Source organism: Macaca fascicularis, chromosome 2 (assembly GCF_037993035.2).
Source record: "Macaca fascicularis isolate 582-1 chromosome 2, T2T-MFA8v1.1".
Taxonomy (NCBI): domain Eukaryota; kingdom Metazoa; phylum Chordata; class Mammalia; order Primates; family Cercopithecidae; genus Macaca; species Macaca fascicularis.
The window spans coordinates 120,338,654-120,357,398 of NC_088376.1; the positions used below are offsets into that span (position 1 = coordinate 120,338,654).

General features: G+C 35.9%; 1 protein-coding gene across 5 annotated transcripts in view; it reads left to right on the forward strand.

The window, feature by feature from the left end:
* The window catches only part of APPL1 (adaptor protein, phosphotyrosine interacting with PH domain and leucine zipper 1), a 46,639-nt gene that overhangs the window by 23,637 nt on the left and 4,257 nt on the right, over positions 1-18,745 (forward strand). For all 5 annotated transcript variants that reach the window (XM_045386015.3, XM_045386014.3, XM_015446095.4 and 2 more), the window contains 10 exons: positions 2,308-2,350; positions 3,660-3,716; positions 7,217-7,311; positions 7,508-7,690; positions 9,303-9,355; positions 10,078-10,252; positions 10,350-10,386; positions 10,949-11,095; positions 17,614-17,664; positions 18,278-18,367. In XM_045386015.3, the coding sequence (XP_045241950.1) occupies positions 2,308-2,350; positions 3,660-3,716; positions 7,217-7,311; positions 7,508-7,690; positions 9,303-9,355; positions 10,078-10,252; positions 10,350-10,386; positions 10,949-11,095; positions 17,614-17,664; positions 18,278-18,367 (931 nt within the window). The remainder of the gene's footprint in view (positions 1-2,307; positions 2,351-3,659; positions 3,717-7,216; positions 7,312-7,507; positions 7,691-9,302; positions 9,356-10,077; positions 10,253-10,349; positions 10,387-10,948; positions 11,096-17,613; positions 17,665-18,277; positions 18,368-18,745) is intronic.

Sequence of the window (18,745 nt, forward strand, 5' to 3'; positions counted from 1 at the left end):
AAGATAAATTGCTTTTTAATCTTGTAGAAATATATTGAATTTTTGTTTCTGACTTGGTTAAATGGTTTGTTGATATTTTGAGGTTGTCAAAGAAATGTCATATAGTAAAGACCTGTGATTTCATGTTAGGGAACTGGAACTGAAAATCCTGTGTAGCATCGGGGAATACAGAACAAGTTCATGGAAAGAGTCCTAAACCTGGAGTCAGAAAGTTCAAATTCTGGATCCATTACTTACTCTGTGGTCTCAGACAGCAGAGTAATGTCTGTAACCCCTCTCAGCTCCATTTTTGTTCATGTAAAATGTGAGTGGGGGGGGTTGTAATCCCTACTTCGTAAATTGTTGTGAGGAACAGAAATTCTAACATATGTAATATGACTGACATACAGTAGGTGCTAACAACAGTGTTATTTTAAAATGTTAATCAAATATTTCTGATCAGATTATTTTTCCATTAATGTTTATAATACCATTTAAAAAAATTTCTATTACCTTTTTTTGAGGTGGGGTCTTACTATGTCTCCCTGGCTGGAATGCAGTGGTGTGAACATGGCTCACTGTAGCCCCAACCTCCTGGGCTCAAGGGATCCTCCCACCTCAGGATCCCAAGTTGCTAGGATCACAGGTGCATGCCACCATGTCTGGCAATTAAAAAAAATTTTTTTTGTAGAGATGTCTCATCATGTTGCCCAGGCTGGTCTCCAACTCCTGGACCTAAGTGGTCTTCCTGCGCTAGCCTCCCAAAGTGCTAGGATTATAGGCCTGGGCCACCACGCCCAAGCTTCTATTACTTTTGCATTAAATGAGAATCTTTAAAGTAGCATTTAAAAGAAATTTTCAAAAAGCATGGAAAGTTTAAAAAGGAGTATGAAAAAATTCTACTGTCTTATTAATCGAAAGCAACAATTAACTTTTTTGTCCATTGCCTTCCAATTTTTAACCTAAGTACATTTTTAAAATAGTTGAAGAAATACTGTAATTTGGATTTGCAGCCACCTATTAAAAACATGTTATAATGGCTATTCTATAATCTATTTAAGGACATACATTATAATTTAAACATTTTCCTAATGATAAATGTTTAGACTATCTGCCATTTTTCCCCCACTCAATTAAAATACTGCTTTTAACCTTTGAACTTTCTTAATTTAATAATCAGGAGCAGCCTCTGGGTTCCCTGAAAGTCATTTTTTTCCCCTGTATTTATGCACATTAAGATATTATACAAATAAATAAATTTGACCTTTACCCCTGAAAAAAAGATGCTATAGGCCAGGCTTGGTGGCTCACGCCTGTAATCCCAGCTCTTTGGGAGGCCAAGGTGGGTGGATCACCTGAGATCAGGAGTTTGAGACCAGCCTGGCCAACATGGTGAAACCCAGTCTCTACTAAAAATACAAAAATTAGCTGGGCATTGTGGCAGGTGCCTGTAATCCTATCTACTTGGGAGGCTGACGCAGGGGGAATTGCTTGAACCCAGGAGGCAGAGGTTGCAGTGAGCCGAGATCGCGCCACTGCCTTCCAACCTGGGCAACAGAGTGAGACTTTGTCTCAAAAAAAAAAAAAAAAAAAATATTATAGCTCACTATCCTTTATCAAAATGGTTGTTTAATTTCACATTCCTTCTACAAACATACAATGAATGCCAATATTGTGTGGATTTATCCCACTAGATATTGGGAATCACTGTATTCATTTATCAAAATTACCCACTTGTTAACATGTTACTTACTATAAGTACTTACTTTTTGTTTAATGCTTACCTGATTTCCCATTTCATATTCCTGGTGTGATGCAAAATTAGTAAAAATTATTATTTTCTCTAACTCTAATATTATATCTATAGAAAAGTGAATTAATGATATGTTAATGATTAACATTGAAATATTTGATTTAATATTAAAGGAGAAATAATGAAGTAAAGTTTTTGCTATTAGGATCATTGATGCATATTTGAAATATATATGATAAGTTCATAATATATAGGAAATATATATGATAAGTTGAAATGTATTGCCTTCACTGAAATGTAACTTTGTCATGGTCTGTCTTCTAAGGATCAGCACCTGTTTCCTTTTTGGTACATCTTGGGATAGGTAGCCAAAGTCAGAGTTGTTAAAGTCTGCATCCTGATACCTCTGGTGGTCTCCTTTTCCTAAGATACTGTTGGTTGTGTTTTGTTTTTGTTCTTTTAATACCGATTGGTTTTTATACATGCCTTTACCTTTAAAGATTAAAAAGTTCTCTCAGATTATGTTGAAAATACTTTTTTAAACAGTTGAGGCTCAAATGTCTCTTCTCTTCCAGATCTTCAATTTTGCAAGCAGAGAGTAAAAAAGATCATGAAGAGGTAAGATTTTACTTAGTTCATTTCTTCATTGACATTTAAAAATATTTCTCTGATGACAAAACATATATTAATATGTTTATTGTAGAAATTTTGGAAAATCCTAGTTAATTAAAAATCTTTCTTTTTCTTTTTTTGGTAAAGGTCTATTGTCCTTGAGCAATATTCTTGTTTCTCACAGAATTTTGTAGAGGGAGGGACCTTAGAGATCATCTCTGCTGTTTTAAAGACTCAGATTGAGAAATGACCTTGTGACTGTTGCTGTCTGGCAGGCTGTTAGTATCATGAGGTGACAGTTTAATTTACTGTCTTCTCTCACCAATCCTTTGAGACACTATTTGCTGCACTAAGAACATAGTGGCAGCAGATGTGACATGGCAAGGAAACAACTAAAGCTGAAAATCTTGGAGAAATGAAAGATAGAAAAACAAAAATTTGGGAGTCTCTGTTCTTCCTCATGAGCCTTTTCTTTTTGACTCCATTTTTACTCCTACTATATCAGATATGGAAGGTAAGGTATTAGCAATAATTGATGCTTCAAACCTTTATCTTGAGAAACATTCTTCCATGAAAATATATCTTAGCTTGATTTTTCGCCTTTTAATTTGGCATTATAATTGTGTTGGTAAAAGATAAAAGTTGGAAATGCTATAGAGATCTACCTTTATTTACTTCTTATGGAAAAGAGTAATATTAAAACTTGCTTTCGGTCTCTGAGGAACACACACAAATGTCTCTGTTCTCTGCATAATTTACCAAATAAAATATTTGTTTAGATTAGTGAGGCTCATCAGGCACTTCAATCCTCGAGAGTGAAGCAGAAGATGTAGAGTGGAGATTGTTTTCTATGCTAATTATTTATAAACTTGACAGAAGGGAGGCATGTAAAATATATTCGCCAAGAATATATTTGTCTTTTAAGTTTTTTTTGCATTTGTGTTTATGATACCTGAGTTCACACCGTCTTGTTTGGTGGGGATTAGGAGGGGAAGTGATATAAAAAGATAAATATAGATTATTAAGCATAATTTAACATGATTGCTGTATTTTTTATTTTCTTATGTGAATTAAACTTGAGATTCTTATATAAATCTACTGAATGTTTTCATATATTTAAATAATGAAAATGTTGAATGTTCTTTTATATATATTTATACGCACCCTCTTTATGAAATGTTTTCTTATAAGGAAGATAAATGGATTACTTCTAATGAAACATCTGTTGCAGTTGAGTATTGAACATTTGCCTTTACAAGAGAAGCTTTGTAGAAAAAAATTATTAATTATATTTTTCTATTTTTTTCTCTTGCAGTGGATCTGTACAATAAACAACATATCTAAACAAATATACTTAAGTGAAAATCCAGAGGTAATATTTTTATTTTATGTTACCCAGATCTAACAAAATTGAGTAATTTTGTGGCTTACATGTTTTTATTAATTCATAATTTTTCAAGTTCTGTAATTTTTAAATTTGGCCTTGAATGGGTAGATTTTTTTTTTTTTTTTTTGGAGACAGTCTCGCCCTGTTGCCCAGACTGGAGTGCAGTGGCCTTATCTTTGTTCACTGCAGTCTCCACCTCCCAGGTTCAAATGATTCTCCTGCCTCAGCCTCCCCAGTAGCTGAGATTACAGGTGTGTGCCACCACACCCAGCTAATTTTTGTATTTTTAGTAGAGACAGGATTTGGTCATGTTGGCCAGCCTGGTCTCAAACTCCTGTCCTCAGGTGATCTGGCCATCTTGGCCTCCCAGAGTGCTGGGATTATAGGTGTGAACCACTGCGCCTGGCCTGAATGAGTAGCTTTAATGTGCCATATATGTAATGAATGGTCTTCCTAGAACAATAAATTATTTCAAAAGATACTCAGCTCAGTCAACCAACAAATATTTATTGGGTGTTGACTATTTAACTCTGTGTTGAGCACCATGAAGAAAGGAAATACAGAAGAAAATTGAGCCATGGCCTCTGCCCTCTAGGAGCCTATCTGTATGGAGAGACAAAACTAAAACTTTAAGTAACATTTCAGATAAAACAGGATGTAATTGAAAGCATATGGTGATGACTAAAGGCTTAAGTTTTGAGAATAGTTTTGAGAATATTAAGATCAGTGTGGACTTTAGAGAAAACTCTGTGGAAATGGTGGAAACTTGAGTTGGGTAGGATTTGTTTGTGTTTTGAGGAAAAGAAGACACAGTGCAGATAAGAGAATAAGTACAAATGCAGAAATGGCAAATTTATGAAACTGTAGTATAATTAAAGATTTTTGTTTTTTTTTTTTTTTGGAGACAGAGTCCTACTGTGTCGCCCAGACTGGAGTGCAGTGGCACTATCTCAGCTCACTGCAGCCTCCGCCTCCCAGGTTCAAGCGATTCTCCTGCCTCAGCCTTTTGAGTAGCTGGGACTACAGGCCTGCACCACCATGCCCAGCCAATTTTTGTATTTTTAATAGAGACAGCGTTTTGCCATGTTGGCCAGGCTGGTCTCGAACTTCCAACTTCAGGTGATCTACCTGCCTTGGCCTCCCAAAGTGCTGGGATTACAGGCATGAGCCACCATGCCCAGCCAAGTTAAAGGTTCTTCATAGAGAATACAAAACTGAAATGTGCATACAAGTCACTTAGGGGTCTTGTTAAAATGCATAATATGATTCAGTATGTCTGGGGTGATACAGCGTGAATTCCCAGTTTTGCAAATTATACTTTGTGTAGTAAGGATATCAAACCAGATGAACTCTGAAGTGTAGATACAGCCATAGGTGCAGTCCAAACATACAGGTAGAACACAGGGGTACAGAGAATCCTTGAAGGAGTCAAGTGGGTACCGCAGCATAGTTGGAAAAGGACTTGACTCTAGGACAGGAGCTGTCTGACCTCTGCCACTGTTGGTGGGCCTGTCTGTGCTGTGAGAGAGAGTCCAGGCAACTCCTGGCTGATGATTTCAGCTGAGGCTGGGAGGGCTGATTTCTTTGGGAGGCTCTCACTCTTCTAAATTGTAATCTGCTGTTGATGTAATGGTGGATTAGATGGGAGGGCTAGACTAGTTTAGTAACTGATTGATATGAAGGATGAAAGAGATGAATAAGGTAAAGATGACTTCCAGGTTTTAAACCCAAGAGAAAAGAGGAATTTGGGAAAGAAAAGTTCTGTTTTTTTCTTAATGAATTTGAGGTGCCAGCTAAGAAATGCCTAGGAGGAAGTTTTGAACCATAGAAACAAAATCTCATGACCTCCAAAATACTAGTAATTATACTGTAACATATAATGTATTATAATTATGTCTAATACAATAAATTATGAGTTTAGGCCAGGCGTGGTGGCTCACACCTGTAATCCCAGCACTTTGGGAGGCCGAGGCGGGCGGATCACGAGGTCAGGAAATCGAGACCATCCTGGCTAACACGGTGAAACCCCGTCTCTACTAAAAATGCAAAAAATTAGCCGTGCGTCACGGTGAGCACCTGTAGTCCCAGCTACTCGGGAGGCTGAGGCAGGAGAATGGCGTGAACCCGGGAGGTGGAGCTTGCAGTGAGCCGAGATCACGCCACTGCACTCCAGCCTGGGTGACAAAGCAAGACTCTGTCTAAAAAAAAAAATAAATAATAATTATGAGTTTAATTACGGAAAATCCATGTTAACTATAGAGAAACCTTTTGCTTTTAGTAATTTGATCTCCTGCCAATCTAGCTTTTCCTTTTTGTAAGGTTATTTGGGAGCAACAAAAAATACCATTAAAATACAAATTAAATGATTTATTTTATCATCTAGGGAATACAGTGTTTGGATTTGAATAGTTTGTAATACTTATATAGTCTTTTCCTACCAATTATCAGAACTAATTTTTAGTTAGTATTTCTTAGGTTATCCAGAATTATTTTATCTGTGAGAATAGAAATTTTGATCAGTTTGTAGCATTGTATTGGTGATTTTGCTAACAATAAGACACAGAAATGCAAAATTGTTTTGTTATTATTTTTTCTAATTTAAAGACCATGTTTATGGAGTAGTGCCTGTTGTCCCAACTACTCAGGAGGCTGATGGGGAGGACTGCTTAAGCCTAGGAGATCGAGGGTGCAGTGAGCCATAATCATTGCACGCCAGCCTGGGCAGCAGAGAACCTGTCTCCCAAAAAAAGACCATTTAAAAAATTGTGAAAAAATCTACAAATTTACCATGTTAACTCTTTTTAAGTATACAGAAATGTTAACTATATGTACATGATTAAAACAGATCTCTAATTTAAATACCATTTTTATTCAGTCAATATTTTAAATAAAACAGTCAAGTATTTCCTATGAAAAGCTTTCTTATTTTCAATTTTTCGGTCTGAAAATATGACAACTTTATAAATTAATAAACAGATATTTCTGAGCATAAATATATTCTGGAAAATTGTGAAAACTTTACCAGCATAGTTATAAAATACTCGTATTTTGTGAGTTATTTCCTTATTCCTTCTAAATTTCTTTATTCAACAAATGTATCGATTGTCCATTGTGCCAGGCACTGGACTGTGTGCTAGCAATACAAACTTTAATAAAAAAAATCTGGTAGTTAAAAATGTAAAGAAAACAATATTTTCTTTAAAAATTTAAAGTGTGCAACACTTGCAGGGAATTTTAAAAAATTAAAGAAAAAGCAATATCTAATAATTACATATAAGTAGAAAATCAGATTTTTTGCTAGTTTATAGGAAGAGGAAATCAGTTATGTACCCTAATATTAAGGTGAGGGAATACAGAACTACTTTAGTAGCTCCAATTTATATTTTAAGTGTAACCAGAAGCATTCTAACAATTCAGAGTTACATTCAAACTTTTGGTTTGCTTACTTTACTAATATTAGTCCTTTTTAAAAAAAATTAAAATAGGAAACTGCTGCACGAGTAAATCAGTCAGCTCTGGAAGCTGTCACTCCTTCCCCATCTTTCCAGCAGAGGCACGAGAGCCTGCGGCCAGCCGCAGGGTAAGTTACCACACTGTGAGTTATTTAAAGAAGGATATGGGCTATTTAAAGTATCTGTGATCTGGGATTATGTTTGTACTGAAACATAAGACTTCTCATTGACTTATAATGTTGTGTTTTCTTTTTTCATAGTTTGTTAAATATTTAATATCCAAAAGGGAAAATTAAATGGAATGCCTTCTTGTTTTATGCTTAGACAATCTCGGCCACCGACAGCTCGAACCAGCAGTTCAGGATCCTTAGGATCTGAGTCTACAAATTTGGCTGCCCTGTCTCTAGATTCCCTTGTTGCCCCAGACACCCCAATACAGTTTGACATAATTTCTCCTGTGTGTGAAGATCAGCCTGGCCAGGCAAAAGCCTTTGGCCAGGGAGGCAGGTGGGTGATAGCATCACAGGTACATTGTGCTGTGGTCTGTAAGGCTTATAATCCGCTGTCTACATTTGAGAGTCATCTCTTATTTATCATGTACATCAGCTGTGTTGTACTTTCTTTGTTTAATTACGTAACATACTGATAGTTAGGGAAGAACCATGCAGGTTTTTCCTCTATGTCTTCTGCCTCAGTTAAGGAGTTAAGATAATTTAGTTTCAAAACATTTAATTCTGTATTGCTTATTAGGTCTACTTCTTGGATATTTGCTCTTAAAATTGCAGAAGAAAGTTGATAGCCCTGTCTTTAGGTCATGACAATTTTTTAAAAATTCTTGAGGATAATACACGTGATATGGGTTTATTAGAAAATATTATCTTATACCAGAAAAAGAAATCTTCAGGAAGTTACTAAAACATTATCACTATTATGAATTATTAATGAATCATCTTTTATTTATATAATGAATATTCTCACCAAAGCAGTTAAAATTTTTCCTTGGCTGTGGTTGAAGGAAACATGACTTAAGGCAAATCATTTATTAAGTAGAATGGACACCTAATGAATTGATCATATATTAATTTGGATATACATGGCTATGACCCACAAAAAGTCATTTACACATCACAGAAATACACTTAGCATTTGATGTAATAGAACACATACTACAGATATTAATTTCCTTTTATCTTAATGTCAGTGTTTTTTTAGAACCACTTAGCTCTCTGCTTCCAAAACCTATTTTGTTTTGTTTTGAGACGGGGTCTCACTCTGTTGCCCAGGCTGGAGTGCAGTGGCATGATCATAGCTCACTGCAGCTTTGACCTCCTGGGCTGAAGGGATCCTCCTGCCTCACCCTCCTGAATACCTGGGACCACAGGCGTGCACCACCACACCCAACTAATTTTTAAATTTCTTTGGTAGAGAGGGGGTCTTCCTGTGTTGCCCAAGCAGATCTCAAACTCCAGGGCTCAAGCAGTCCTCCTGCCTCGGCCTCCCAAAGTGCTGAGATTACAGGTGTGAGCCACAATGCCCAGCCCTTCAAAACCTACTTTGAGTTGTACTTTTCTTCCTTCACTGTGGTGTGCCACAAGCCATGCACACTAAGGAGGAAGGTAACTTCCATCTCCAGTTCACTTTTCTTTTTGCATTGTTACTTGTGCTTTGAGAAATACAGGTTTAAACTAGATTATAGCTAACTTGCAACATATACTTACAGAAGTAAGTAAAAACCTAAAAAGAAGTTTTTACAATTCCAGGACATTCTTAGCATTTTTCTCAAGCAGCTAAGATTGCAGTTAAATCAGTGTTCCTCTGTGCTGGTTTATTTAAATTCAAGAACCTTTGCAACATGGTTTATTATTATGTTGATTTTTTGTTGTGTATGGCTAAACTTCCAATTCATCTGTGTCTTCTAAAGTGCATGAACATTGATCAGTTAATGTGTGACAACAGAGGCCTTCATCATAGTAATTTAGTGATCAATAGTGTTTCTTAACAGGATGGGGCATTTTAGAGCTTTCTTTTTACAATGTTAACTCTGGTTTTAATGATTATATTCTTCTATGTGGCTCATGGTAACTGATCATTTGTTCATATTTTTTTCTGAACTTTTTAGGCGTACAAATCCATTTGGAGAATCTGGGGGAATTATAAAATCTGAAACTGAAGGTAACACAGATGTGCAGCATTCATATTTTAGAACTGCTTCTCAGCAAACTGAAGAATTTATTGTTTATATTTGTTCTGCTGCTAAGCTCAGTTTTCATGTTATCTTTACTTCAAAATTTCCTCTACTTATAGTACACTTGAAACAACAGAACTTAATCTGACTTAAGATGTTGTGATTCATACAAAACTATAGACTCACACTTGTGACCTTATAGTCAAATTCTCAGTGCCTAAGATACCTTTCAAGCTTTTCCTAACAGCTGATGTTTCACTGCTGGTACTGGAGCATAAATTTTGTTTTTCCACCACTAACTATTCATTTTAATTCCAAACTTACAGAAATGCTGTAAGAACCACCAGTTGTGTGTGTGTGTGTGTGTGTGTTAAGAGACAGGGTCTCCCTATGTTGCCTAGGCTGGTCTCGAACTCCTGGGCTCAAGGGATCCTCCTGCCTCAGCCTCCCAAAGTGCTAGGATTACAGGTGTCAACCACCACGCCTGGCCTCAGAACCACCAATTGTTGAAGCATTACTTTTAGCTATTTGAATTTTAAACCCTAATTTTCCTGTAACTTGGAATGCTGTAGTTAGGAGTTATTTTGAAATGTATCCCTTAAGTTGTTGAATTTTTCACTGGAAAATCTAAAAGGAGGCAATGTATTTTATTCTTTTGGAAAAGAAATATGGCATTTAAAAATATATAATACACCTTGTTCTGTTATAGATTCTATTCTTCATCAGTTATTTATTGTCCGATTCCTTGGTTCAATGGAGGTGAAATCAGATGACCATCCAGATGTTGTTTATGAAACTATGCGCCAAATCTTAGCTGCCCGGGCCATCCATAACATCTTTCGGATGACAGAATCGCATTTATTAGTCACTTGTGACTGTTTAAAGTAAGTAAAACCCTCCCTTAAAAAGCTGTAGAAAAAACATGTACATGATTTCAGCCTAATTAAAATTTGTTTTCCAATTTTTAAATTATTATTTTAGGTTAATTGATCCACAGACACAAGTTACAAGGCTCACGGTGAGTTCCACATGATTTAAGCTTTGTTTTAGGTCCCTTTGTATATATACACATTTTACAATTTGATAATAATCCTAATCCTGTATATTCAAGTGTGATAGGATCAGCTATGATTGGTCTTTGGCTGTTATAGTTAAGTCTGTGGCCATCTCCAAAAAGTTATCATGGAACAGTTTATGTAACTTAAAATAATTAACACAATTCTTATCATTGTGTTATCATTGAACATTTTATGTAACTTAAAAGAATTATCATTGAACATTTTATGTAACTTAAAAGAATTAACACAATTCTTTTTGTAATTTTTTAACAGTTCTTTTTGACTTTGTAAAATGTGTTAATGACTAATAAAATAAATGTAATATTCAACAACCTCTTTTTCTGCTTGTTAATTCAAACCAAATATGACATTACTTGTTTCTGCACTACCAGTCTGTTAAAATAATTGGCTTTAATATATTACAATATTTATATTTTTAGAACTTAGCTTATGAGTTTGTCACAAGTGCTGCTGTAATGACTTGTAAAATCTCATGTTTGCTTCTGATGTTTTCTGTGGCAGTTTCCATTACCTTGTGTAGTTTTGTATGCTACACACCAGGAAAATAAGCGCCTTTTTGGATTTGTTCTTCGGACATCAAGTGGGAGAAGTGAAAGTAATCTGTCATCAGTCTGCTATATATTCGAGTCAAACAATGAGGGGGAAAAGGTACATGGCTTTGCAGAATATCTCTGTCATAACTACTTACTAAGTGATTCTTACTAAGATTTAATAATTATTAAATTCTTACTAATTAAATTACTTAGTAATTACTGATTGAATTCTTTACAATTAATACAAATTTATGAGGTACATGTGAATTTTGTTACATGTATAGAATGTACAGTAAGCAAGTCAGGGTATTTAGGGTGTCCATCACCCAAGTACAATACATTTTTGTTAAGTATAGTCACCCTACTCTGCTGTCAGATATTAAATATATTCCTTCTATCATAATTTATGGTTGTACCCTTTAATCCACTTTTCTTCATCCTCCCCTTCCCTCATCACTCAGCCTTCCAAGTCTCTTATCTATCATTCCACTCTCTGCCTCCATGTGATCAATTTTTTGGCTCCCACATACAAGTGAGAACATGTGATATTTGTCTTTTTGTTCCTGGCTTATTTCACGTAAGATAATGACCTCTAGTTCCATCCATGTTGCTGCAAATGACATGATTTCATTCTTTTTATGGCTGAATAGTACTCTATTGTGTATATGTACCACATTTTCTTTATTCATTTATCTGTTAATGAACATTTAGATTGATTTAACATCTTTGCTATTGTGAATAGTGCTACTGTAAACATGTGAATGCAGGTATCCTTTTGATACAGATTTCTTTAACTTTGGGTAGATACCCAGTGGTGGGATTGTTGGATCGAATGGTAGTTCTATTTTTAGTTTTCGAGAGATCTCCATACTGTTTTCCATAGTGGTTGTACTAGTTTATGTTCCCACCAACAGTGTATGAGTTCCCCTTTTTTCTGCATTTCACCAACATCTATTATTTTTTGTCTTTTTAGTTATAGCCATTCTGACTAGGGTAAGAATGACTCATTGTCATTTTGATTTGGATTTCTCTAATGAATAGTGATGTTGAGCAATTTTCATATACCTGTTGCCTGTTTTTATGTCCTTTAAGAAGTACATATTCATATCCTCTGCATACTTTTAAATGGGATTATTTTTTTCCCTGTTGAGTTCGTTGTATATTCTGGATATTAGTCCCCAGTTGGATGAACAGTTTGCAAATAATTTCTCCGATTCAACAGGTTGTCTCTTTACTCTGTTATTTCTTTGGCTGTGCAGACACTTTTTAGTTTAAGCCCCATTTGTCTATTTTTATTGCCTATACTTTTGAGGTCTTAGGCATAAAATCTTTGCCGAGACCAATGTGCAGGAGTTTTCCCTTCGTTTTCTTCTAGTATTTTTTTTCCTATGGAAAATAACCTTTATTTTATTAATTTATTTATTTTTGAGATGAACTCTCGCTCTGTTGCCCAGGCTGGAGTGCAGTGGCACAATCTTGGCTCACTGCAACCTCCACCTCCCGGATCAAAGTGATTCTCCTACCTCAGCCTCCCGAGTAGCTGGGACTACAGGTGTCTGCCACCATGCCTAGCTAATTTTTTTAGTAGAGACAGGATTTCACCATGTTGACCAGGCTGGTCTTGAACTCCTGACCTCAAGTGATCCACCTGCCTCGGCCTCCCAAAGTGCTGGGATTACAGGCGTGAGCTGCCACGCGTAGCTGGAAAAAAAACCTTTAATAGAACAGTTATTGAGAATATCATACTAACAAAGTTTCTCAAGAGACTAAGAGCTAAAATGGTGAAAGTAGGATGATCTTTTTTTTTTCTTTTTGATTTTTGTGGGTACAAGGGGTGTGTGTGTGTGTATGCACTTTTTTTTTTTTTTTTTTAAGATGGAGTCTTGCTCTGTTGCCCGGGCTGGAGTGCAATGGTGCAATCTTGGCTCATTGCAACCTTCGCACCCCCCAGGTTAAAGCAATTCTCCTGCTTCAGCTTCCTGAGTAGCTGGGACTATAGGCATGTACTACCACGCCCAGCTAATTTTGTATTTTTAGTAGAGACAGGGTTTTTCCATGTTGGTCAGGCTGGTCTCAAACTCCCGACCTCAGGTGATCTGCCTGCCTCGGCCTCCCAAAGTGCTGGGATTACAGATGTGAGCCACCTCGCCCAGCCAGGTGTATATATTTATGCAGTACATGAAATATTTTGCTACGTGCATGCAATGCATAATAACCACATCATGGAAAATTGAGTATTCATTCCCTTAAGCATTTATCATTTGTATTAGAAACAATCCAATTATACTCTTTTAGTTATTTTTAAATGTACAGTTATTATTGACCATAGTCCTCCTGTTTTATCAAATACCAGGTTTTATTCATTCTATCTTTTTTTTTTTTTTTTTATCATTAACCATCCCCCCACCCCCCATCCCCACACTACCCTTCTCAGCCTCTGGTAACCATCCTTCTACTCTCTGGCTCCATGAGTTCAATTGTTTTGATTTTTAGATCCCACAAATAAGTGAAAACATGCAACATTTGTCTTTCTGTGCCTGGCTTGTTTTGCTTAACATAATGACCTCCATGTTCCATATATCTTGTTGCACATGACAGAATCTCATTCTTTTTTATTGCTGAATAGTACTCCATTGTATGTAAGTACCACATTTTCTTTATCCATATGTCATCCATTCAAATGACAGAATCTCATTCCTTTTTTCTGGCTGAATAGTACTCCATTGTGTATGTGTACATTTTCTTTATCCATTCATCTGTTGATGGACACTTAGGTTGCTTCCAAATTGTGGCTATTGTGAACAGAGCTGCAACAAACATGGGAGTGCAGATGTCCCTTCAATATATTGATTTCATTTTTTTAGGTATATACCCAGCAGTGGGATTGCTGGATCATATGGTAACTCTATTTTTACTTTTTTAAGGAACCTCTGAGTTTTCTCCATAGTGGTTATACTAATTTACATTCCCACCAACAGTGTCCAAGGGTTCCCTTTTCTCCACATGCTTCCCAGCATTTGTTACTGCCTTTTTGCTATAATAAGCCATTTTAACTGGGGTGAGATAATACATTGTAGTTTTGATTTGCATTTCTCTGATGATCAGTGATGTCGAGGACCTTTTCATATGCCTGTTTGCAATTTGTACGTCTTCTTTTGAAAAATGTCTATTCAAATCTTTTGTCCAGTTTTAAATCAGATTAAGTTTTTTCCTATAGAGTTGTTTGAGCTCTTTGTATATTCTGGTTATTAATCCCTTGTCAGATGAGTAGTTTACAAATATTTTCTCCCATTCTGTGACTTGTTTCTTCACTTTGTTGATTGTTTCCTTTGCAGTGCAGAAGCTTTTTAACTTGATGAGATCCCATTTGTCCATTTTTGCTTTAGTTGCCTGTGCTTGTGGGGTATTACTCAAGAAATTTTTGCCCAGACTGATGTCCTGGAGAGTTTCCCCAATATTTTCGTGTAGTAGTTTCATAGTTTGGGGTCTTAGATTTAAGGTTTTAATCCATTTTGATTAGATTTTTTTATATGGTGAGAGATAGGGGTCTAGTTTTATTCTTCTGCATATGGATATCCAGTCTTTATTGAAGGGACTGTCTTTCCCCCAATGTGTATTCTTGGCACCTTTGTCAAAAATGAGTTCACTGTAGTTGTATGGATTTGTTTCTGGATTTTCTATTCTGTTGCATTGCTCTATGTGTCTTTTTTTTTTTTTTTTTTTTTTGCTAGTACCATGCCGTTTTGGTTACTACAGCTCTGTAGTATTGTAATTTGAAGTCACGTAATGTGATTTCTCTAGTTTTGTTATTTTTGCTCAGAATAGCTTTTGGCTATTCTGAATCTTTTATGATTCCATATACATTTTCAGATTATATTTTTCTATTTCTGTGAAGAACATCATTGGTTTTTTGATAGGGATTGCATTGAATCTGTAGATTGCTTTGGGTAGTATGGACATTTTAACAATATTGATTCTTCCAATCCATGAACATGGAATATGTTTCCATTTTTGGTGTCCTCTTCAGTTTCTTTCATCAGGGTTTTATAGTTTTTTGGTTTTTTGTTTTTTGTTTTTTTTTTTTTTTGAGACAGAGTCTCACTCTATTGCCCAGGCTGGAGTGTGCAGTTGCATAATCTTGGCTCACTGCAACGTCTGCCTTCCAGGTTGAAGCAATTCTCATGCCTGAGCCTCCCAAGTAGCTGGGATTACAGGTGTGTGCCACCATGCCTGGCTAATATTTTTAGTAGAGAAGGGGTTCATTGGCCAGGCTGGTCTCAAACTCCTGGCCTCAAGTGATCCACCTGCCTGGGCCTCCCAAAGTGCTGGGATTACCGGCCTGAGCCACTGCGCCCAGCTTGTAGTTTTCATTATAGAGATCTTTCACTTCTTGGGTTAACTCCTAGGTATTTAATTTTATCTATGGCTGTTGTAAGTGAGATTACTTTATTTCTTTTGCAGATTGTTCACTGTTGGCATATAGAAATGCTACTATGTAGTATGTTGATTTTGTATTCTGAAGCTTTACTGAATTCATCAGTTCTAATAGTTTTTTGGTGGAGTCTAAGTTTTTCTAAGTATAAGATCATCATACCATCTGCAAACAAGGATAGTTTGACTTCTTCCTTTCCAATTTGGATGCCTTTTTTCTCTCTTGTCTGATTACTCATCTTCCATCTATAAGGTGGAAAGGCTTTTGGTTTTTCCCCATTCAGTATGATACTAGCTGTAAGTCTGTCATATATGGCTTTTATTATGTTGAGCTATATTCCTTCTATACCAAGTGTTTTTTAGGGTTTTTAATCATGAAGGGATGTTGAATTTTATCAAATGCATTTTCAGCAGTAATTGATTAAATAGTTTTTGTCCTTTATTCTGTTGATATGATGTAGCATATTGATTGATTTGCATATGTTGAACTATCTTTACATCCCTGGGATAAATCCCACTTGGTCATGATAAATGATCTTTTTAATGGGTTGTTGCATTTGGTTTGCTAGTATTTTGTTGAGGATTTTTGCGTCAATATTCATGAGATATATTGGCATGTAGTTTTCTTTTTTTGATGTGTCTTTGTCTGATTTTGGTATCAGGTAATACTGGCCTTATAGAATGAGTTTGGAAGAATTCCCTTCTCTATTTTTTGTAACATTTTGGGTAAGATTGGTATTAGTTCTTTAAATGTTTGGTAGAATTCAGCAGTAAAGCCATCGGGTCCTGGGCTTTTCATTATCAGGAGACTTTTTATTATGGTTTGGATCTTGTTACTTGTTATTGGACTGTTCGGGTTTTGGATTTCTTCGTGGTTCAGTTTTTAGGTTATATTTGTCCAGGAATTTATCCATTTCTTCTCGATTTTCCAATTTATTAGCATGTAGTTGCTCATAGTAGCCACCAATGATCCTTTGAATTTATGCAGTATCAATTGTAGTGTCTCCTTTTTAATCTCCAATTTTATTTACTTGAGTCTTCTTTTTCTTCGTCTGGCTAAATGTCAGTTTTGTTTATCTTTTCAAAAAAACCAACTTTTTGTTATGTTGATCTTTTGTATTGTTTTCTTCATGTCAGATTCATTTATTTCTGCTCTGATCCTCATAATTTCTTCTAGTATTTTTATAGTGTTGGGTCTTATGTTTAAGTCTTTAGTGTATTTTGAGTTGATTTTTGTATATGGTGAGAGGGAAGGGTCTGGTTTCATTCTTCTACATGTGGCTCTCCAATCTTGCCAGAACCATTTATTGAAGAGGATATCCCTTCCCTAGTGAAAGTTCTTTGTCAGCTTTGTTGACGATCAGTTGGCTGTAAACATGTGGCTTTGTTCCTGGGTTCTCCGTTCTGTTCCATTGGTCATATGTCTTATTTTTATAACAATCCTCTGCTGTTTTGCTTACTGTAGCCTTGTAATATATTTTGAAGTTAGGTAATGTGATGCCTCCAGCTTTGTTCTTTTTAAGATTGCTTTGGCTATTTGTATTGAACCTATAGATTGCTTTGGGCAATATGGTTATTTTAGCTGTATTATTCTGATCCATGAGCATGGGATGTTTTTTTGTTTGTGTCTTCAGTCTCTTTCATCAGTGTTTTGTAGTTTTTTGTGTAAATACAATTCTTATATAATTCTAAGATTTTTGGAAAAAACTCCCAAATTTTGCGTAGGCTGACTGTGCTGCTTGAGCAAAGCATCTCTGAAGAGAGCCAAGCTGATGGGTTGGGCCTTCTGACTCTACAGACTCATGTTTTCCCTGCCACTGATAGTTGGTGCAATATTTTAGCCTCTAATTTATGCTGGGAATGGAATATATTCCCAAAACCAGCCATTTTCAGATGTCTTCAGCTTAGAATAGCATTAGCAGCTGTGTGCGTCTTCCTTGTAGGCCTAACTGTGACAGTAATGAATTTGACATAACAAGAAATGGGGTATATGAAGGTGAGTGTCAGCAGTGGAAGCCTATAGACTTCAAGGAAAACATACAAAGCCTTGGTTTTGGGGCTTAAGCATTCTTAAATATGCTTTTGCTTGAAGCAATGTATTAGGATTCATTATAAAACTAGTTACATCAGTTATTTGGATACTTGACATTTTTGCTTTGTTGTGAGAACTGCCTGAATTTTTCATACTTTTTCCCTTTTTAGATATGTGATTCTGTTGGACTGGCAAAACAGATAGCTTTGCATGCTGAACTGGTAAGAATCCAAGATGTGGCTGGGCACAGTGGCTCATGTCTGTAATCACAGCACATTGGGAGGCTGAGGCGGGCAGATCACTTGAGGTCAGGAGTTCGAGACTAGCCTGGCCAACATGGTGAAACCCCGTGTCTACTAAAAATACAAAAATTAGTTGACTGTGGTGTCGTGCACCTGTAATCCCAGCTACTGAAGAGGTCTGAGGCATGAAAATGACTTGAACCCGGGAGGTGGAGGTTGCAGTGAGTTGAGATCACACCACTGTACTCCAGCCTGGGCAACAGAGCGAGACTCTATCTATCTCAAAAAAAAAAAAAAAAAAAATCCAAGATGCGTGATTTTCCAAGAATGTTAACTAAAATAGTGTATTAGCTCTTTCATATTAGCAAGTAAATAAAATGATTTTGCTAAACAATTAACAGTGGATACTATTACCAACATAGCATTTAGAATTTGGATAATTGTTTGCCATTGAATGTAAACTGTTGGTGTGCTTTCTTATGTATAAATGCAAAAAAAAATTGAAAGGTTACAAATGTGATATTAACTGAAATGTCTAAAATTTAAAGTTATTTCATGTTTAATTCATTAGTTTTATTCATCTGTTTCTTAGGATCGTAGGGCATCAGAAAAACAAAAAGAAATAGAGAGAGTAAAAGAGAAGCAACAGAAAGAACTCAATAAACAAAAACAGATTGAAAAGGTATACAGTCCTAATGTCTAGATCTTTGTGTGTTGTTTGTGAAGACTTAATTCAGCACTATGACTTTCAGATTTGAATTTCCAAATGAAGGACTGTTTCTGCTTGTTCAGCCACTTCATAAACAGATGATTCATACCATAGCAGAAAAGGGTCACATCTCTTTTTTGATACGATGTTTACATTATAGTTATGTTGACATGTAATATGACTGTTTCAAAAATATACCAGAACTTTAATATTTAAGAGGAGGTTGTCTCTGTCAAAGCAGTTGAGAGGCTGTATAGCTTTAACTGCCATTGCTGAAAGCCATTTTGCCTTCTATGGGGGGAAATAAATATATATATGTTATATGAAATATATAATGAAATATGTATTTTT